This window comes from Somniosus microcephalus, chromosome 13 (genome assembly GCF_052327205.1).
Source record: "Somniosus microcephalus isolate GS21.2 chromosome 13, FLI_Smic_1.0, whole genome shotgun sequence".
Taxonomy (NCBI): domain Eukaryota; kingdom Metazoa; phylum Chordata; class Chondrichthyes; order Squaliformes; family Somniosidae; genus Somniosus; species Somniosus microcephalus.
The window spans coordinates 144,936,437-144,959,279 of record NC_140999.1 but is presented as its reverse complement, the minus strand read 5'-3'; the positions used below and the strand labels follow the sequence as shown (position 1 = coordinate 144,959,279).

General features: G+C 42.2%; 1 protein-coding gene across 1 annotated transcript in view; it reads right to left on the bottom strand.

Moving 5' to 3' along the window:
• Positions 1-12,928: 12,928 nt before the first annotated feature.
• LOC147108641 (cadherin-like protein 26) overlaps positions 12,929-22,843 on the bottom strand; it is a 100,813-nt gene continuing 90,898 nt past the window's right edge. Inside the window, exons 15-16 of the mRNA XM_086004289.1 lie at positions 21,109-21,165; positions 12,929-14,041 (exon numbers count right to left, since the gene is read on the bottom strand). Coding sequence (XP_085860415.1) covers positions 13,802-14,041; positions 21,109-21,165 — 297 coding nt within the window. The 3' untranslated portion in view covers positions 12,929-13,801. The remainder of the gene's footprint in view (positions 14,042-21,108; positions 21,166-22,843) is intronic.

Here is a 22,843-nt window from a genome sequence, read left to right as displayed (position 1 = left end):
ATAATAAGAAAACAGTCCAACAACTCGTTGCAAAGCCTTAGAATTAGTAGGACAAGGTAAATCGATCAATGGTCGCAGGCGTTCTGGATCTGGTTTAATCTTGTTTCCCGAGATAATATACCCCAGTAGATTTACCTCAGTGGTCGAAAAGATACACTTCTCTTTATTAAAAGTTAAACCAACTTTTTCCGCAGCTTGAAGGAATCTTTATAAATTAGAATCATGCTCCACCCTTGATTTGCCACACACCGTGATGTCATCTAAATATGAAAAGGTGTCAGAGAGAGAGTTATCACTTATAAAAGCATCCATTGCCTGTTAAAAACAGGCAACACCATTAGTAACACCAAATGGTACTTGGCAAAACTGATACAGCTTTCCGCCAGCCTCAAAGGCCGCATATGGTTGATCCCTCTTAACGATAGGAATCTGATGATAAGCACTCTTTAGGTCAATAGTGCTAAAAACCTCATACTGAGATACTTTGTTGATAAGCTCATCAATCTTAGGCAAAGGGTACGCATCTAATTGAGTATACCTATTAATAGTTTGAGAGTAGTCTATCACCATTCGTTTCTTATGTCTCTCGTTAGTGGTGACAACTACTTGTGCCCGCCAGGGCGAACAACTAGGTTCAATGATTCCTTCCAATAAAAGACGTTGAACTTCAGAATTAATAAATTCTTTATCCTGACTGCTATACCTTCTCGACTTGGTAGCAATTGGCTTACAATCCGGCATCAAATTGGAAAAAAGTGATAATGGAGAAATGGATAAAGAAGTTAATCCACAAATAGATAAAGGTGGCTTAGTTCCTCCAAAAGAAAGACTGAGAGACTCGTGTAATTGAAGCACATCATGACCAATCAAAATATCCGCACAGAGATTAGGCAAAACAGATAGGCGTATATCAGTATACGTATTACCTAGAAGAATTAATTTCACAAGGCAACAACCAGCTACTTGTGAGGTGAGAGTCGTCTGAGCCATACACACCTGATAAGTAACAGGCGAAATTTTCAAACGTTTCTCCTTCACAAACTGAAGACTTATAAAACTCTCGGTACTGCCCGTATCTATAAGGGCCTTCACTTCTAACCCATTAACTTGGGCCATAACTATAGCTTTGTTTAGGCCATGAGCAAAGGCAGCAGAAACTGATGCAATAAACGCCCTATCTAAAGGCTGAATAGTCGCAGAGGAGGTAATTGATTTACAAACACGTGCATAATGACCTCTCTTGCCGCATTTACTACACACAGCCTCCCGAGCAGGACACTTCAGACGAGGGTGCCGGGCGTTCCCACAAAAATAACACTTCTGAATCCTAGAGGCAACAGCAGCCGAAGTAGAAACTGTTTCAGAATCTGGTAAACCACTCCTATTAAGTCCACATAATTCCTTTTCATCCGGAACTGCCGAAACCACAGTCGCAGGCCGATTAAAAAGAGCGTAAGAATCCGAACTTCTCTGAGCCAAATCCAATGTAGAGGCTTGCTCAAAAGCACTCTTGAGATCCAAAGTCTTATTTTCTAATAACCGCTGACGAATTGATCTAGACAGTAATCCATTAATAAAAGCATCCCGTACCGATTCTTCCTTATATTCTTCTGCCGATACGGCCTTATAATTACAGTTAGCACCAAGGTGCCGAAGTGCTTGTAAATAAGCATCCAAAGATTCTCCCACCTGCTGCCTATGGGCAGATAGAAGGTGACATGCAAATACCTCATTCTTTGGTTTAGCAAAAATCTTTTCCAATGTAGCAATAGCCAATTCGTAAGTTTCACAGTCCAAGATATACTTATACACATCCGAAGCAATGTAGTTGATCAGTATATTCAACTTATTTAGAGACCCTTGATCCAACACACCCAAAAAGTTTTTAAATGTACGATACCAGTGTTTCCATTTATCATCCACTCCTGCAGAATTAGGGTCAGCATTAAATCGTTCCGGTTGAAGACATCGCTCCATTCTAACAAAAGGTTAATAAATTGAAATAAAGAGTAGATTTGCCTTTCTAAATCTAGGCTTTATTAACCTTAAAAACCCAGCAGCACATCTTCAACACCCAGTCCCAACCAAGGCTGTAGAGAACTGAATTTAAGATGGCCACCACAAATCACATGACATCAACTACCAATGAGTTTACAGCATATATCTCAAGGCAGGAAACAGGCAACCAATCACAATGCTTCTTACAAAACAAGAATAATCACCACAAGCCCCCTGCTAATGCATGCAGCCAATGAACAGCGCAGGTAGTGTTAGCTGCACGCAGCAATCATGAAAATCAGCAGGCAGCGCAAATTTGTAGTGCAGTGAATGGGCGTAGGTTAATCGTGTACCACGATTCCATTCCTGTTTTCAGGTCTTATCCAATTTAACCTCTTATATGATTATTACAGTTATAAAAGAAGCTACAGTACAAGAAGTTAAAATACAAAGTTTATATACTTATAGTATAGTGAATAAGACATTGAGATTCAACCTGCTAAACAATACAAGGTTCTGAGGTGATCAAACTTGAATTGCCTTGCAGTCACCTGACCGTGTCCAGTTCTGTTCTGAGAAATGTTCTATCTTTCGATGCTTTACGTCCACCATATATACATGAATCACTCATTATATTATGGGACTTTGAGTCTGTATTTGTGCCTGTATGTCAATCGATTTCAATGTTTCCCAAACCAAGCAGCCACCTAACAATGCCATCACATTCCACAAAAGGCAGAAACAGTCAACTAACGGTTCCCATGCTATGATCCCATAAACATAGTAGACAGTGTGTCTTCCTATGAAGGTTTATCAAGGACAGCTACACAAACTGCTGACAATAACAACTTTGAATCTAAAAGGCTTATTCCACAGAAAAGCCTTCAAAAAGTACTTTTCTCACATATACTATGTGCTGAATTTTAATGGGGAAGGCGAGTTGGGAGTGGGGGGTGCTCCAAAGTGGTCATGAAATGCGGGAGAACAGATTTCCTGCAGGCCCTGCTGAATTTAACAGCAGGGCTTTATTTGCATGGGAAACCTCTGTTTCCCACCCGCAGCCAGCCAGATTGAGAGGCTGGCTGGCTCTGGGCAGGTAGGCCTGTGGCACTAGGCTACACAGAGGAGGGAGGGAGGGATCGCATGGGGGCCAGGGGGCGGCTGTCGGAGCACTAGGAGGGCTGGAGGAGCGGGTGGGGGGGGAGTTGGGTGAATAGCGGGGGCCAGGACAGGCACGGAGGACAGGACCAGCATGGGGGCGGCGGGCTGGGTGGGGGGGTGGTGCAGATCAGGGACCAGGTTCAACATGTGGTGGGGGTGGGGTGGGTGGATAGTGGGATTGGGTGAAGATCGGGGGCTGGGACCAACACGGGGGCGGCGGGGATGGTGATAGGAGGTCGGTGAAGATCAGGGACCAGGGTCATCACGGGAGGGTGGGTGGGTGGTGGGTTTGGGTGAAGATTGGAGGCTGGGACCAGCACAGGGGTGCAGTTTCGGTGAGGATCAGAGGCCGGAGGAGCAATGGGGGGGGGCAGGAGGCACAGGTGAGGATCGGAGGCCGGAGAAGCAGGGTGGGCGGGGTCAGGTAAGGATCGGGGGCCGGAGAAGCAGATTGGGGGCCGGAGGAGCATTGGCGGGGAGGCCTCATGGAGGGGGGTCTCCGATCATGAGGGGTGGGTTAGGTAGGGATGCTGGATTCAGGAGGTAAAAACATTTACCTGATGGATCCAGCAGTCCTCGCCTTGCAGTAGCTGGCAGGTTTCATGAGGCCTGCAAAACCCGACCAGCTTAAGTTAAATTCAAAATGGAGGTTAAAGCAGAGGCTTCCAACCTCATTATAATATTTAAATAGATGACCCGCCTCCTGGTAGCGGGTTGGCTGGCTGCCCCGCCTCTGTTAAAAAATGGTGGGTGGGTTATAGTCGAGATTCAGATTTTTAACACTTTAACTACCCACACGCCCCCAAGTCATCGTTTTGTTTAGGTTAAAATTGACCCCTATGAGCCTTGCCTTTTCACCTAGCTTTCTCAAAAAATTGGTCAGTGTTTCATTTGGCAGCATTTGTTGAACTGGGCATGAAAGCCTAACATCCTATTTATCAGATAGTAATGTGATATTTACAATTATTAAGAAATGCATCAAATAATAAAATTTATTCCCCTGCAAATACAGGTCACGTAACAGGCTTGATTTGAGATCAAGCTAAACTCACTGCAAATTAATCAAATTTGCAAATGATACCAAACTAGGAGTTGCTGTTGATTCTGAGGAGACTGCTAGAGAAGTACAAAATGTGTTGAAAAAAATTAGTTTTCAGAACGACGACAAATGAAATTTAACATAGACTAGTGTAAAGTATTGTAAGTAGGAAGGAAAAATGGACAACATCCATACTCCATGAATGGTGATGAAATAATTACAGATAAAATTAAAAAATATTGAAGGGTTTTAGTAAATTCAACAACAAAATGCCAAGCTATGTGAAGCAGTACTCAACAAAGCAATAGAATTACATAGAATTTACAGCACAGAAACAGGCCATTCAGCCCAACTGGTCCATGCCGGAGTTTATGCTCCACATGAGTCTCCTCCCACCCTACTTCATCTAACCCTATCAACGTAACCTCTATTCTTTTCTCCCTCATAGCTTCCTCTTGAATACATTTGTTCTCAACTACTCCATGTAGTAACAAGTTCCACATTATAACCATTCCCTGAGTAAAGAAGTTTTGCCTGAATTCCCTATTGAATTTATTAGTGACTATTTTATATTTATGACCTCTATTTCTGGTCTTCCCCACAAATGGAAACATCTTCTCTACGTTTATCCTATCAAACTCTTTCATAATCTTAAAGATCTCTATCAGGTTGCCCCTCAGCCTTCTCTTTTCCAGAGGAAAGAGCCCCAGCCTGTTCAATCTTTCCTAATAGGTATAACCTCTCAGTTCTGGTATCATCCTTTGTAAACCTTTTTTGCACCTTCTCCAGTGCCTCTATATCCAAGCTAAATCAAAATTCAAGTCAGGGGTTGGCAACAATTTACTTCTGATACGTTCATTTTTTAACCCACAAACAAAGCGGTCACGCAAAGCTTGGTCCTGAAAGTTTCTGAAATGACAGTGAATGGATAGTGTCATAAATCTCATCATCGAGAAACTACCTATGAAGTAACACTGGATGGCCAGCTGGTGGCGCCGTCCAAGGAGTATAAATACTCGGGCGTTGGCCCTAGCTTGCCAGGGACATTTTGTAAAGACAAGGGAGCTGGTGGATACAACTAGACTCCCATGTTCTGAAATAAGTTGATTAAAGCCTTGCTTTATGCTCAAACCAAGTGCGTAGTGAGGTTTATTACGTCAGATGGCTTTTTTAAAGCTACAATGTACTCACTGATACCCTCATCATATAATTGATTGCGTATTCCAAAACGATAACTTTCAGCAATTTCCAGGGGTTCAGGACTGTAGTGCTGGTTAGAAACTCCTTCAGTGGTGTGTCCTTCAGCTTGGCGGGAACAAGCAAATTTTTCAGGGCTTCATACACCTCGGGGCCTGCTTCAGTCAAAAAAATAGCCTGTTTCCTTTCTAAAACCGCCCTGTTCCAGTTTACATCATCAGTGACTTCGTTGATACTATTCGAAAAACATTTCTAGCTGCTCCACATACACTGCGAAATTCTCTCGGTCGTGATCGAACTCAACCAAGCGCCCTATTATTCGCATAGGTGCGGCCATCTGGACTCTGGCAATGTCTACAGTTCAGCCACGTGTGCTCGAAATTTACCTCAGATTTTAAGTTTTTCTGCAAAACAAAGACATCTAACAGTCCCTCCGTTGGTTGGCAGGATTATCCTCCAACAAAAATTTCAGCTAGGGAATCCACAATCCCATCCTCGACACCAATTCTGTGATATCTTGAGACACAGCATACACAGAGAACTGCACAACATGGCTTCCTTGTTAGAACTGTACTGCACATGGCTTTATTATTATGTACATCAGTAGTCCACCAGGTAGTTCTATTACATCATCATCATCCTCTTCTCTCTCTTCCTCCTCCTCTTCCTCCTCCTCAGATCTTTCTGTATACCTGGTGGCAAGGGCTGGAGTTTAGAAGAATGAGAGGTGATCTCATTGAAACAAGAGCATCTAGACCTAGGGGTCATAGTCTCAGGATAAGGGATTGGCCATTTAAGACTGACATGAGGAGAAATTTCTTCACTCGGAGGGTTGTGAATCTTTGGAATTCTCTACCCCAGAGGACTGTGGATGCTTAGTTGTTGAGTAGATTCAAGACTGAGATTGATACATTTTTGGGCAGTAAGGGATTCAAGGGATATAGGGATAGAGTGGGAAAGTGGAGTTGATGTAAAATTTCAGCCATGATCTAATTGAATGGTGGAGCAGGCTCAATGGGCCATATGGCCTACTCCTGCTCCTATTTCTTATATGCTTATGTCAAAAACAGCATTAGCTCCATGAAAATAAGGTGTATTGAGGCCTTGGAGTTCACTCAGAGAAGACCGCTAGGCTGACCCTAAATGTCAGAGGACTGAATCATGAAGAGGTTGCAGAACACGGCGCTGTATGAATAGCTGACGTGTCCCTACGGGGAGTAAGCATTCCATTGTAATTGTACTTGTACTGGTTACATATGGCAAATAAAAATTGAATTGAATTGAATCTTAGGCCTTTCAGCTTTGAAAGGATGTCACTGAGAGGTGACCTTATAGAGGTATATAAAATAGTAAATGTTATGGGAACAGATTCAGGAAATTAAACTAAATTGAATTAAGAGAAGACCAAAGTTCAAACTAGTAATTGACAATTTTAGGACTGATGTCAGTAGGTTCTTCACACAAAGAATGATTATCATATGGAAGGGACCTCTGGGCACAGTAGTGGAGGTGAAAGCCATGGAATCATTCAAGAAAAGCTGGATGCCACGATGGGGTGGTGAGCTGTAGGTTCTTTCTGGAAGGATGATCTAAGATGGGCCAAATGGCCTTGCTTATTTGAATTAATCTTGTGCTAATGTATTGGGCCACCATAATGCAGCTTCTGTACTTAAAAGTTATTTAAGGTGTGCACATACCCATGGAGATCACATTGCTTTATTCACCAAACTAAAAATAATCCAAAGTTGATAAAGTTAAACAAGGATCAATTGAGTATAAATTTCCGGGCTGCCCTTTTATTTTACAAAATGGAACATCAGCTTTGTGTGGATTTGTTCAATCATTTGAAGGTTTTATTAGAAGTTGTTTCTGTTCCTATAGTTCTATACAACAGAATAATTTGATAAGACTTGTAAGGATTCCCCAGTTTTGTTTTTGATATGTCAATTTAAGAAAGAACTTGCATTTCTATAGTGTCTTTCACAACCTCAGGATATCCCAAAGTGCTTCAGAGCCAGTGAATTCTTTTTTCTGAAGTGTAGTGAAATGCAGAAGTCAATTTGTGCACAGCAAAGTCCCACAAACAGCAAATGATAATCAGATCATTTGTTTTAGTGATATTGGCTGAGCTATAAATGCTGCAAGGACAAGAACTCTTCTTTAATTAGTTCCATGGAATCTTTTATGACCATCTGAGAGAGCAGACGGGGGCTTAACGTCTCAAATGAAAGACGGCACCTCCAACAGTGCAGTGCTCCCTCAGTACTGCATCGAAATGTCAGCATAGATTTTGTGTTCAGTTTTCTGCAGTGCGGCTGGAACCCACAACCTGCTAAGTCAGGAACGAGCATGATACAACTGAATCAAGGCTGACATTGATAAATTTAGTTAGGAAAGAAAAACATGCAATAATTCAATACCAGGATACAGTGCAGCACATGTAATTGGGAATCACATCAGGACTAGAAAGTGACATTTACGTAAATAACCACATTGGCACTCCATATAAATCCAAAGTGCAAAATGGCACAGTTTTATGCACTTTATACAGAGAGTGATATTTGCATGGGGATATGCTGGGATAGATATTATGAATACTTATTCCTGATGCAGAGCTTCATCCATTGGGAGACCAAATTGGCAATTCAGGCACAGAAATCAGCAGGACGGAAAATCTTGTGGGGCCTGTTGGCCTCTGAGCCCACTTATCTAATATGTGCTCCCGGCAGGTGAAGCTCCATACTGGGAATGCATATCACAAAACACACTCCACTGTGCTAGTGGATCAGCCATTATTCATTTAACTCATATCTCAGATGGGCACAGCAGTTACATGATTGCAGCGATCATTAAATGATTCTTAAGAAAATTAATAATTGACAGAACTATTGCTTTAAAGTTTGTCAGTTATACCAGGGATAATTTGGTGCAGGCAAATAAAAGTTAAGCCATCTACTTAAAATTGTACATTAAACAAAAGCAAGTAAACATAATGCAAGTTACAGATACCTATTATAGTTAAATTATGTATATATACAGCATAAAATAAAATGATTTAATAAATGCTGAAAAAAGTTTGTAATCAATATCCAAAGCAAAATCTATACGTCATTTGCAAATTACATAAAAATATAGAAATATGTCTGCTTGTGAAGGAATAAGCCATAAAACCCATTCAGAAAAATACACCATTCTATGAAAGCATTCTGGCCTTATTAAAACATGACAAACTGGGTCTGGAAATCTAGAAACCGAACTATGAAAAAGCTGTGATAGCATTCTGGCTATTGAGATAAGATAGTTGTTGACACTGAATCATTCACCTTATTGAAACAGAAGGTTAAAGACTCCGGTAGGCTGACCTTTCAGAACAAGACAATGGTTCACCCTGGTTAAGGTGTTTTAATTTACACTTTGTAAAGAAGCACAAACATCTGTCTTCGTAAAAATGACATCTGCCATTGCACCGTAAAACTCACCTGCTGTTATACCGTTTTTTATGGTAAACTTAGAACACCTAGAGAAGAGACATAATTCTGTAATGCTACCAGCTGAGATGACTAAGAATTGCAGGGGTCAGCAGAAAAAAGACTAGAGATAATTAGCTTACATCAGCAGAAAACCTTAATGGAAATACCACTGGAAAAGGGTATAAATATTGAACTCTCAAATGGGATAGTAGACTCGCTTTAAAGGGGCAAAGCGATTCTCGGCTTCAGAGGTGCCTCTGTAAGTCTCCAACTCTTTGTACCTCGAGGATCAAAGGTATTTGATTTTGGTGGATATCCTGTTACATAGTGAAGTTAAGATTTGAAAGTAAGGTTCACTGATAATAGGATTGTAAGCTTTCTCTTTTTGGAACTGTTAATGTTGCGATTGACTCACCAACTGTAAATTGCATGTTGGTTCTTTAATAAATCTATATATTTTTAGAATTGTCTCACATAAGACATCTGTATCAAACTCGCGAACTCAATCTCTGTCCACTCATTCGTGAGGAGTTGCAGAATTCTGGGGGAGTTTTCCGGACCCTCATAATATTCGGAACGTTACAGTCTAGCTAAACTTATTAAAAGTGCTATCTGGAGGACGGTAACATTTTCAGGTTGTTCCTTTCCTTTAGGAAGAGATAGTCCAGACCTTTAGACCCAATTAAGCGTCTTTAGGATTCGGCTACCTCAAACTTTAGTTGAAGGTAAATGTCTGAGGAATACGCTTGATCCGGGGTAGCCCTAAAGGGGCTAAGACTAGTAATTATCCCTTTAGTTGGCACCCAACGTGTGTGTTAACGAGTTGAGACAGAGCCCTATACTTATATTTATATCTGTATCCATCTTGTAGATTGTTAAGTATAGAAGGAGTGTTTTACTGACAGTGGTACTAAGACCCAGATTTAAGTCTCTAGAGATGACAAGTCCCTGATCAGGCCTTGTAGAACTTAAATCAGAACTCCCTCAATATACCATTGAGGTCTAGAAATTTCTTATAAAGTTCATATTAAACCCTAACCAAGTTTAGGTCCTGACGAAATGGCAAACCCTATCGGAATTTGCCAAGTCTTTTTATTAGGAAATCCAAATGATTGCTTTAAATAATCCTATACTATACCTCCACAAGATCAAGTAATAATTTTTGATGGATCGTCAATGATGATTAAAAAAGGGACATCCCAACAACCCTCAGCTGGGATGGGGATAGTAGTAGGGACTTCGAGATTCCTATTCTTTTTATCCAAAAGAATTACTGTCCATACCCCTTGGCCATAAGACAGCGCAATATGCTGAAGCCGCAGCATTGCGGTATGCTTTAGAAAAGGCAGACCCTATTAAACCCACATTAATCTGTATGGATAGTAACTATTGTAAAAGTGGATATAACCAAGATCTAGTTTTCTGGGAACAAACAAACTTTACCAATCATAAGGGTTAACCCATAAAACATAAGTCATTGTGGGAAGACATTCTCCGTTCGAGAATGGAGAAACAGAATTGTCAGGTGATTCATGTAAATGGGCATACCATTGGGACAGTACACTCAAAAGGAAACAGTCTTGCAGACAAACAAGTGAAACATTCGGTCTGCATGACACTCCCTCGAGAGGGGCCTGCCAATATTAGTGTAATCACTAGGGCAGAACGGGCAGCTAATCAGGAGGAGGAACTGATTCAGCTATTAGACCCAACAAAAGAGAATCCACCAGGATATCCATCAAGGTACTTTTACTCGGAAACCCCTACTGGTATTGTGCTAGTTAAGTTGCCCAAGGGAAACCGAGAAGTACCCCCGAGACACAAACGAGAACAGCTTGTAAAAGAAGCTGACGAGAGCATAGGTCAAGCACATTGTGGTGCCAGAACAACATTCTGCAAATTGACTCCCTTATATTGGTGGCCAGGCATGCTTAAGACCAGTAAAACATACATGGCAAATTGTGAGCCATGCAATTTAACCAATAAGTCATCGCTAATTAAGCCACCACCATTGGCTCCTTATCATTAAAAATTCTGATAGGAAGAATACTTAGTTCAGTGAAGTTGCAGATGTAAACCTTTCATCATAACTTTTACATAGTTAATGGCAGCAACTTCTGCAGCTAATGACATACTCTAAAAACTTAGTAATATTACTTCATCAGCAATTGATTAATTACTGATATAGAACAATGTATAACTTTACTAGATTTTTTTAAATTTGCAATTGTCCTCGGGCCACAGCACAACAGTATTTGACAATAAATGAAGACCGTTTCAGCAATTCCAGCAAAAAATGCAGACGGGACTGCTGTACAAGCCCAAATCCCGCACCGCCAAACCAATGAGCTGGCCTCGCTGGATACGATGCAGCAATAATCTAAAAGTACTCGCTGAGCAGCTTGAGTCTTACACAGGGCTTTAAGTCAAGTATGTGGCAACCATCTGTGATGATATTGGGCAATTGTATCATGCTATACAATCGGAAAGATGGAAATGCTAGCCTAGTCACCTATTTGAGCCACATGTGAGCAGCACAATAACTGACACTGTAGTGTTAGATGGGAATAAGCCATAAAAATGAAGAGTAGTAGTGACTTTGCCAACTACTGGTAGTGCTGCCTCCAGGATGCAAGTTGGCTCTAGTTGGCTAATCTCTGCCCTACTGACATAGCAAGCTGAGGTAGTTGTCCCAGGTCATTGGCAAGTAGATGTGCCAAGGTGTATACAATAGTCTGGGACCTGCTGATCTGCATGGCATGCCTTCCTTCATGTTGAATCACCTCAACCATGAAACACTACTGAGGTGCTTTAAAAACCAAAATAAAGGAGTTAAAAAAATGGCTGTTTTTTTTCTGAAAAATGATTAGTGGTAAAAATACAGAGCAGTGCTAACACAAACCACTGCACTAAAAAGTATTTTAAACATCAGAAATAACATACACAGGCTCGTAAGAGCTTTGTGTCCTTGGAGTTTCTAAATGGTACACGATTGCCCGGAATTCGCTGCAATGGCAATATTAGCGAGGAAAGCCTTAAGTTAAACCGCTGTGCTCCCTGATCCTCCAGTGGCAAATTTACACCACAATTTGCTGGAAAATAATTTGTTTTTGCCGCAGCGAGTGTAGAGATGGAATGGAAGTAGCACGGCCAATATCTGATACACATCCAAGGTACCACGGCCTGACATGAAACAGAACAAGAAGTTAATTTACAGGTTCAGATTTCCAGCATCTGCAGTATTTTGCTATTATATTAGTTACAGTATTTAACAGGGATGTGTTTAGGAGCAATGGCTCTGATCTGATAAGGTGGGGGTGGGTTGAATTATGTACAGACAGAATCTCCAGGCTGGGTTTAATTTGATTGATGACTTTGTACTGAAACAGTATATAAATACATAAATCGGTGGTAAGAAGGGACTCATGTGCATAGGGTTGTCTCCCGAATTGCAGGTGATCCCTAAGCCATATTTCTTTACTGGCTGCAATCCATGCTTAACACATGAGCTAAATAATTATTAATATAAAAATATCAGTCAGGGGAAAATCAAAACATGCCTGTCTGTCAAAATTCTTATGTTATTATTTAATTGAAGTTGAAGATTTCAATGATGTTCCTAGAACAAGTCAGTACAAATATTACCTTGCTGAGTGATTGAATACTGATTCTGAGTCCATCCAGTGCCATTCTGTTATGGTCTAAGTGGCTGTGTTGATCACAGTGAAGTTAATTCAGAAAACTTGATCTCACGATTGATTTTAACGGGGGCGGAGCAATGATAATTAGCTGGTCAGCTTGTTCGTCAAGGGTCTCTGTGTAGCAGAGTGAAAGTCCCAGCAAATTATGGCGTGCCATAAATAATGGCATAAGTCACTCACACCATAATAATGGCACACGTCAAAGGTGCACCATTATTATGATGCAGGTTTTCAGTAAGTTCAGGCCCAAGGAAAAAAGTGTAAACCCAACAGAACTACCATGGAGTTGTGCTATGTGTTTGACGTAAGAAAACTACTAGACACTTGGTCTAAGCATTAAACAAAGCTTTAATCAACTGTTTTACAACATGGAGGTCTAGTTGTGTCCTTCACTAGTTCCTGTTAAGAATGTCCTGCGCAAGCTGGGCCCGTGCCTGAGTATTTATACTCTCCCTGGACAGCGCCACCCGTAGGCCGCTCAGTATTATTTCATAAGTCTTTCTTTCATGAATGACTGATTCATGTCAGTGTTCATTTACATGTTTTCACATCAAATCTGGAGTCTTAATGTGGCTCATGTATGAAATGGGTGCGAGCACTTGAGCTCATTAAAATAGAAAAGTGCTAAATTGCAGGCCAAAAAGAAATTAGCGCAGGGGGAACTTTGCCAATTCAGCACTATCTTTGTCATGTGCACCTGCTCTCCTGGCACAGAAGACCAGGAAATTAGCCCTATGAAGTGCATAGTATAATTGCCATGATACATTGTGGTACTAAGTATAAGAGAGAGAGCTTTACTGAGAGACGTGGGCAGTGAATAACCCTGATTGATCAGATTTATTTCCAACTGTAACACAAAAATGGAAATAAAAATTTAATTTCTTACAATTGCCATGTAAATAGATTTGTGATATCAACCAATGTGATATTTGCTGATTTTGAATGCATTTTAATTTGGAGGAAATTCAACTGTAATTCAGTCTTACAAAAGCAAAATACTGCAGATGCTGGAAATTTGAAATAAAAACAGAAAATGCTGGAAATACTCAGCAGGTCAGGCAACATCTGTGGAGAGAGAAACAGAGTTAACGTTTCAGGTCAACAAAAGAAATTAGCGCAGGGGGTTCTGATAAAAGGTCACCGACCTGAAACGTTAACTCTGTTTCTCTCTTCACAGATGCTGCCTGACCTGCTGAATAGTTCCTGCATTTTCTGTTTTTATTTGCAATTCAATCTTAATTTTTTTGTTGACAGATCTTTGCTAGTGTAATGAAATTTTCCTCCAAGTTATCCAGGTAGCTGAATCCAGTATCACTTTCAACAATAGAGATGCGATCAAGAGATGCCGTTTTCCTTTCTTCACCCTCATACTGATAAACACAGGGCTGATAATGTTCTTGTGTATCTTCCCTAGCATTATAAGCATTCAGCCGCTGAAAAATAAAACAAGTAAAAACAACATTAGGGTGTTTTGATCATTACACTTGTGTGATTTATTTTACAATTCCAAATGAGTGCACTTTACGTAAGCTCTTCACATGTCTTTATAAGAGCAATTGTTTGTACTAGGTGAACATAATCATGAATAGTAAGAACATAATAAGTTTCTGTTAATGACACTTGGTATCAGCCATTCATGAAGTTAAGTCACCAAATCAGAGTATCTGTAAGAAACATACAATTTACCAATTCAAATTTGCTGATTAGAAACTTCAAAACTATGATCCAAAGTTATGCAAAATGCCTGTTTCCCCAATATTGGCTACCATGAACAGGTCCTAACCAGAGTTGCTTATATAACAATGTTTAAAGGCAGAATATTGGAACTCAAACTATCCCTCTGTTCCTAATGTCAAGGAGCCCTGGCCATTTATGTTTGAGGCACTCTTTGCCCTGATGTTCCACCAGTAGAATGTGCCTCTGGTTATTTCACCTCTCCCTCTGAAAGTCATCAATTGGACAAACAAACTTCTATCAATGGCGCTGCTGCTGACACAAAAGACACAGATCTCCTGTGGCGTTGTTCATAGTGAGTCAAAGGATATATTGTTTCATAACAAGGGAGCTGTTGGCAACAAAGTGCCACAGGTGCATTGTTGCAGAAAGGTAATTGTGACACTTACAGGAAATACAAAACTAGAGGGAGAAGCAGGACAATGGTCTCACATGGGAAGACCATGGCATACAGAAATTAGGAGACTTTACCACACATTCAAACAATGCAATAAATTGTTAAATCACTGATTTGGTATAGAAGCAAAAGTAAATTCATGAATTCAGGTAATGGAAAAGGATGAAGGTGTAGAACTAATGGCAACATATATTGTGACAGATTATTTTACCTTACATTTGTTAAATATAGTAACTGATCGCCTGTGGTGTTATTCATAGTGAGTCAAAGGATATATTGTTTCATAACAAGGGAGCTGTTGGCAACAAAGTACCACAGGTGCATTGTTGCAGGAAGGTAATTGTGACACTTACAGGAAATACATGCTATATGCAAGATCTTTAATATATTATAGATATAAAAACACTTGGTAGAATATATTTATATAATGCGTATAAAGTATTGAAATAATTTGTTTGAAACTAGTTGCCTGCCTGCTGATAAGCAGGATTGTAGTGTTCAGCTGAGCGCCGAACGCGCTGCTGAGTGGCTGAATGCTCAGCTGGGGCCCAAGTTTTTGCGAGGTTAGCTCCAATTAAAGCTGGCCTGCAGCACTTAAAGGCAGTCGGCACCTCTTAAAGGGGAGGTGCCTTCTGTCTACAACAGGTGATTGAAGTGGCTGGGAAGACAGTGGACAACAAAGTTATAATGATGGCACAACAGGGGAGAGAGCATGCACCTAGGTTCTCCGATGCAGCACTGGAGGCCTTGGTCAAGGAGGATAAATCCAGGAGAGAGGTCCTCTTTCCACAGGGGGCCAGGAGGCCCTCCAGGCATCAGACCAGAGTGCAGTGAGAACAAATCGCCACTGTGGTAAATGCCAGCAGTGTAGCTCCAAAGACCTGGACTTAGTGCAGGAAGAAGTTTAATGACCACAGATCAGTGGTCAAGGTCAGTGAATTCATCTTCAAATGTCATATCCCACCATCTGCACCACTAGCCTCACTCAATGCTAATGCACCATGGCCCCATCACTCACCTACCAACAATCTCTACTAAACATGACTCACACCTCACTGCAAGCCTCACACCCACATCTCACAGCTTGAACACACTGTCAGCTATCAGCCACATCAGCAAACACATTGCACCACACTCGCTGACACACTTCCCTTTCACTTGCAGGAAAAGGTGGTGCAGCCAGGGCAGGGGGAAAGGTAGCGCAGGTGCCAGCTCCCTGCAGGACGAGGTCACACACGAGTTCTGCTGAAAAGTACACAGATGAGGACTTCGATGGGGCGGCCTACAGAAGAACGCTGATGGTTATGCACAATGAAATATTTGGTGCATTGGCAGACCTGCCAGAAAGCATGAATGCACTGTCAAGGAGCATGGAGGAGTCCAGCTCCAACCTTGCTCAGGACTTTGGGCAGAGCTTGGAGCCCATCCATTCCACAGTGGTAGGGGTGGGCAGATCCATTAACGCACGTGAATCCAACCATCATGCCGCGTTGGATGGTCGAAGTCTCTGCTTCCATTGCAGCACAAGCAGAAGCCACCCAGCATCTGAGTGCTGCAATGGAAGCTCAGACTGAAATCACGCAAGCTCAGCTTGCTGCCATGCAAGCACAGACTGCTGCCATCATGGCTGGATTTACCAGTGTTGAAAAGGGCTTGCAGGGTGTCACAGCAGTCCAGCAGCATGTACTCCAGCAGATTACTAGGATTATTGGGGCATTGCCCCGGGGAGTGGCAGTGGCTCCATGGAGGCCGACCCTGCTGTCCCCTCCCAAGATGACAGCATTCGTACTCCCACCACTGTCACTCTGCCAGTGCCCTTGCTACTTCCTGTCAGCCAGCCAGCCCACCCAGACTGTTGCCACCCAAGCTAGGCCCAGAGCTGCTCGAGGTCAACCTGCAAGGCCATTTGCAGTCTCCTCCACAGCAGCCTTCCACCAGCCATGCTGCAGCCACTGGGGTAACACTGCAGAGGATAGGCAAAGCCACATGCAAGACAATCACTAAGGGAATGCACAAGGGTAATTAGTTGATTTTTTTGATGTAATATTGGATGGATAGGTATATAAAGTTGGATTGGAATGTTTGTTTTGTGGTGGCTTTTATTTCAGAATTGTGGCCAAGAGCACACTGTGATGGTCAGTAACTTGAGGGAAGGGAAGGTGTGGGAGGTATATTGAATGGGAATTGGGGTTGCATTCACTGGTACTGCAGGCGGTTGATTCAATTCCGGGCAGGGGCCAGAAAGGGGCTGTCTGGGTTGCATCTTTCCTTCTGCATACTCCTCCTCCTCTTCCGCTTCTGCCTCTTCAGATTCCTCCATTTCCTCGTCCTCCTGCTCCTGAGCTGGTGGCCGTATCCCTGGTGGCAAGGGCTGTGCCCTCATAAGGTGAGGTTACGGACGATACAGCAGACCAACATGAATCTGGACACTCACTCCAGTGAGTACTGTATGGCTCCTCCAGAGCGGTCCAGGCAGCAGAACCGTTGCTTCAGCACCCCAATGATCTGCTCTATGATGTTTTGTGTGGCAGCATGGCTCTTGTTGTACGCATGCTGGCCACATGTGGTTAGGTTGCAGAGCGGAGTCATGAGCCAGGTGGTCAAGGGATAGCCCACGGCACTTTCACAGCCATTGGCAGTGTTGTCCTTGCCCTGGAGTGAGGCTGCAGGTCTGATTGCAAGAGGTGGTAGAGTTCTGTGAGTACCTCCTTCGTAAAGCACAGACACAGCTCGTGAAGTAAGAGAATTGCTCTCGGAAGACCTAAGTGGGTGAGGCCTCCTGCTGAGAGCCCTTCTCCCCCTCCTCCTCCTCCCTCCCCTTGTCCTCTTCTTTGCTGCCTCTGCTTCATCTCCCTGTCATGCTGCAGGCCAAGGGGGATGACAACTAGAGCACCCATGACTGGGAGCACGTGGTCTGACCGGAACCCTTGAAGTCAGAAGCAAGGCCTTCTCCACTTGCAGCACCACTCCCTGTCACCTCACCAACTTTAAACAACTCTAGAAAGCTGCAAACACTTCCACAAACTTACACAGAGCCAGTAGAAATCAAAAAGCAAGTTACCTGAAGGTTGTTGATGGCCCCTTTAAATAGACAGGGCATTAGCTCCTGCGGTGATGATGAAAATGGTAGCACTAGCGTCAAATCAGCATTGCACATTGATTGATGTCACAATTTGCCTACTTACCATACTTCCAGTGCACGCTCCCAATGGCTGCCCTATTGCCCTCACCAATATGGCGTCTGGTGCAGCCCGCACCAGAAGTGTGCACGCGCTGCTCGAACACCATTTTGGTCCCAATTCGACACCTGTAGCACCTAAACAATGGACGCTGCGCAACCGAATTTTTAGCCATAAGAGCATTGGTCCAAAAATACACAAACATCTGGAGTAGAGTTAACAAAACAGCAAAAACACTAGAAGGGGAATTTATAATGGGGAACAAAGAAATGGCTGACCAATTAAATACATATTTTGGTTCTGTCTGCAATAAGGAGGACACAAATAACCTCCCAGCAATGTTGGGGAACATAGCATCTAATGAGAGGAACTGAATGAAATCAGTATTTGTAGGGAAATTAACGGGATTGAAGGCCAATAAATCCCCAGGGCCTGATAATCTACATACTAGGGTACTTAAAGAAGTGGCCCTAGAAATAGTAGCTGCATTGCTGGTCATCTTCCAAAATTCTATAGATTCTGGAACAGTTCCCATGGATTGGAGGGTAGCTAATGTAATCCAATATTCAAAAAAGGTGGTAGAGAGAAAATGGGGAATTATAGACCGGTAAGCCTGACATCGATAGTGGGGAAAATGTTAGAGTCCATTATAAAAGATGTAATAGCAGAGCACTTGGAAAACAGTGACAGGATCGGACAAAGTCAACATGGATTTACAAAAGGTAAATCATGCTTGACTAATCTACAGGAATTTTTTGAGGATGTAACTGGTAGAATAGATAAGGGAGAACCAGTGGATGTGGTGTATTTGGACTTTCAGGAGGCTTTCGATAAGGTCCCGCATAAGAGATTAGCGTGCAAAGTTAAAGCACATGGGATTGGGGGTAAGGTATTGACTTGGATAGAGAACTGGTTGGCAAACAGGAAGCAAAGAGTTGGAATAAATGTGTTTTTTTCAGAGTGGCAGGCAGTGACTAGTGGGGTACCGCAGGGATCGGTCCTAGGACCCCAGCTATTCACAATATATATTAATGATCTAGACGAGGAAACTAGAGGTAATATCTCCAAGTTTGCAGAAGACACAAAGCTGGGTGGGCGTGTGTGCTGTGAGGAGGATGCAGAGAAACTCCAGTATGATTTGGACATGTTGGGTGATTGGGCAGATGCATGGCAGATGCAGTATAATGTGGATAAATGCGAGGCTATCCACTTTGGTGGCAAAAACAGGAAGGCAGATTATTATCTGAACGGCAATAGATTGGGAAAAGGGGAAGTGCAATGAGACCTGGGTGTCCTTGTGCACCAGTCGCTGAAGGTAAGCATGCAGGTGCAGCAGGCGGTTAAGAAGGCAAATGGTATGTTGGCCTTCATAGCGAGAGGATTGGAGTACAGGAGCAAGGATGTCTTGCTGCAGTTGTACAGGGCCTTGGTGAGACCACACCTTGAGTATTATGTGCAGTTTTGGTCGCCTTATCTGAGGAAGGATGTTCTTGCCATGGAGGGAGTGCAGTGAAGATTCACCAGACTGATACCTGGAATGACAAGAATGACGTATAAAGAGAGATTGGGTCAATTGGGCTTGTATTCATTAGAGTTTAGAAGAATGAGAGGGGATCTCATTGAAACTTATAAAATTTTAACAGGACTAGACAGACTAGATGCAGGAAGGATGTTTCTGATGGCGGGGGAGTCCAGAACCAGGGGTCACAGTCTAAGGATAAGGGGTAAGCCATTTAGGACAGAGATGAGGAGGAATTTCTTCACCCAGAGAGTGGTGAACCTGTGGAATTCTCTACCACAGAAAGCCGTTGAGGCCAATTCATTAAATATATTCAAGAAGGAGTTAGATATATTTCTTAAGGCTAAAGGGATCAAGGGATATGGGGAGAAAGCAGGGACAGGGTACTAAATTTGGATGATCAGCCATGATCTCATTAAATGGTGGAACAGGCTCGAGGGGCCGAATGGCCTACTCCTGCTCCTATCTTCTATGTTTCTATGTTTCTAAGCCATGAACCTGGGACTGAAGCGAATTTACAACTGAAGAAAAGAATGATTTTTTTAGTGGTATATTTTATTTCTCCTTACTGAGAGCTGCACTCTATTTTTTATATCTTTGAATGTTTTTTGATGGCATCAGAATATATTACACTAAAAAGAGGAAAGCTTCTACAATTGCATTTTCTTAAACATGCTGGGGTAGAGTTTCCACTTTGGGCATAATTGCCGATTCCATCGCAAATTGCGCACTTTTATTGCTCCCGTTTCCAAAAGTATTTTTACCGCCCCAACTCATTTACATATCGCCGTAAGCAAAATCTGCCATGAACCAGCGCAATTGGGCAACATTTTAAAATGTAATTTTGTCTTTCTAAAAATTCTGCTTTAAAAGATTTTCCATCATATATTTAAAAGTGGTAACTTAAAACAGCTGAAAATAGCTTTACCACAAAAAGTAAACATTTTTAATCCCAGTGTCAATTCACCACCTCCGTGTAACCCAATTTTAAATTACTGAAATCCACTTTTAAAAAATATATAAAACTATTTTCGAGTTATATTGGGGTACATTAATCAGTTTCTTAGTAAATTTAAACAAAAATCACATTTAAAAGCTTGTAAAATATGCCTATTAGTGTCCTTGTGCCCAAAAGAACCATTTTAATTTTTAAAGCCTCCCTGAAGGCCCGCAAATGAGTGCAATTTGCGGAAACTCCCAATGGTGATTTATTCATCTGGGGGCGTGGCCAATTTTGTGGGCGGGGCCAGCTTCCAGTGCAATGTTTTTAAAAAGTGCAAATTGCATTTAAATTCCACGATCTATTGCGGTGGTTACGCCGATTTCGGACGAATTGTACCGAAAAAATCAGCGTAATTGAGTGGAAACTCTAGGCCGCAGTGTTTAAATTACATAAATCATGGTTTGATGGCTTCAAACTTTCATCTTCTTAACATCAATAAGATAAAGAGGGACTTAAAGAGGGAAGATGCCGTATAATCCATGCTTTCCTCAGGCCCCAAATAACGCTGATTTCTGATTGTTTTCTGCCAGTTTTAATATGCTAAGATTCTCGGGTAATTTCAGTGCAAGTTGCCGTTGGCAAGATTGTCTTAGAAACAGGTATAAATTTTGCCGTAATTTCAATGCAAATGCGATTCAGGAAATTCCGACCCTGTATGCGCTTTGAAAATATCACCATTTCTCGTAAAAAGCCAGTAATTCCTCTCTTACCTGATGCAGAATATATTCAAATTTTTCCACAGCAATATAGTAGTCAGTTGAATAACCCTGAAAGAGAGATAAAATATCATACATAACTAATTTATGTGAATACATTTCAAAATAATTTAATCACAAAATGCTGCATGTCTAGGATTCTCCACCAACACACTCAATGTTAAAATCCAGACTCAATGAACTATCTCCTACCCGAGATTAACTTTTCCCAGAACTGAACGCCATGGAACTCCTTTGGTCCCTTAGAACTGTCAATTTACGACAGACTGGCCTAGAAATTTGATCGCGCAGCACCTGTCTTTTGGGTGATAAATGGCGTCCTAAGCCTTCAAATTGGCAGGCAAGAAGTGTGCCACCCGTCATTGGTATAGGTACATAAAATCGGTGTTAGGCCCTTTGCATATTTAAATAAGGGACCCAATGCCTGTTTGAAGCCCTCTCTGCAATACTGGGTTGCAGGTCTACCTTAAAGGGACCATTGCAGGGTGCGACCAACAAGGTAAGTGCTTGGAAGACTTGTAAGCGAATGCATGTAAGACTTTTTACACTAAAATCAGTGCATGTGGCTGAAAAAGGTATTGCTATAGCCCCATCTCTGGCTAGACGCTGCACTAAGCCATCAGGTGAACCTATTCAAGGTGTTGCATACTGCTGTTATATGGAATAAATTATTTCATAATACTATGTGAAAATGTTAGTGTTATTAAGTTTGTCAGCAACTTATAACAGGGTAGCTATCATTTTTTTTTAATTCACTATTCCTAATTTGTTCTCAGGATGTGGGTAACACTGGGAAGACTGAATTTATTGTCCATTTGTATTTGACCTAAGAAAATGGTTTGGGCCTTTTTTATAATATAATAATGGACTTCTGGAAAAAAAGAGGTGATGTGTTTGGTGGTGGGATCATGCTGGAGGTGGTGGAAATGACGGAGGATGATCTGCTGAATGTGGAGGCTGGTGGGATGAAAGGTGAGGACAAGGGGAATGCTATCATGGTTCTGGGAGGGAGGGGAAGAGGTGAGAGCAGATGTGCGGGAAATAGAATGGATACGGTCAAGGGCCGTGTCAACCACAGTAGAGGGGAATCCTCGGTTGAGGAAATAGGAAGACATATCGGAAGCACTAGTATGGAAGGTTGCATCATCAGAACAGATGCAGCGGAGACAGAGAAACTGGAAGAATGGAATAGAATCCTTACAGGAAGCAGGTTGGGAGGAAGTGTAGTTCAGGTAGCTGTGGGAGTCAGTGGGCTTATAGTGAATGTTTGTCAATAGCCTATCCCCAGAAATGGAGACAGAGAAGTCGAGGAAGGGAAGAGTCGGAGATGGACCATGTGAAGGTGAGGGAAGAGTGGAAATTTGGAAGCGAAATGAATGAAATTTTCTAGTTCAGAGCGAGAGCAGGAAATGGCACCGATACAGTCATCAATGTACTGGAAAAAGAGGTGAGGGAGGGGACCTGAGTAGGACTAGAACAAAGAATGTTCTACATATCCCACAAAAAGGCAGGCATAGCTTTGGGGAACACCTCCGTTCAGTCCGTAAGCGTGACCCCGAGCTTCCGGTCACCTGTCACTTTAATTCTCCGCTCCACTTCCACTCTGATCTCTCCATGCTCGGCCTCTTACACTATTCCAATGAAGCTCAACGTAAGTTCGAGGAACAGCACCTCATCTTCTGATTAGGCACTTTAAAGCCTTCTGGACTCAACATCGAGTTCAAGAATT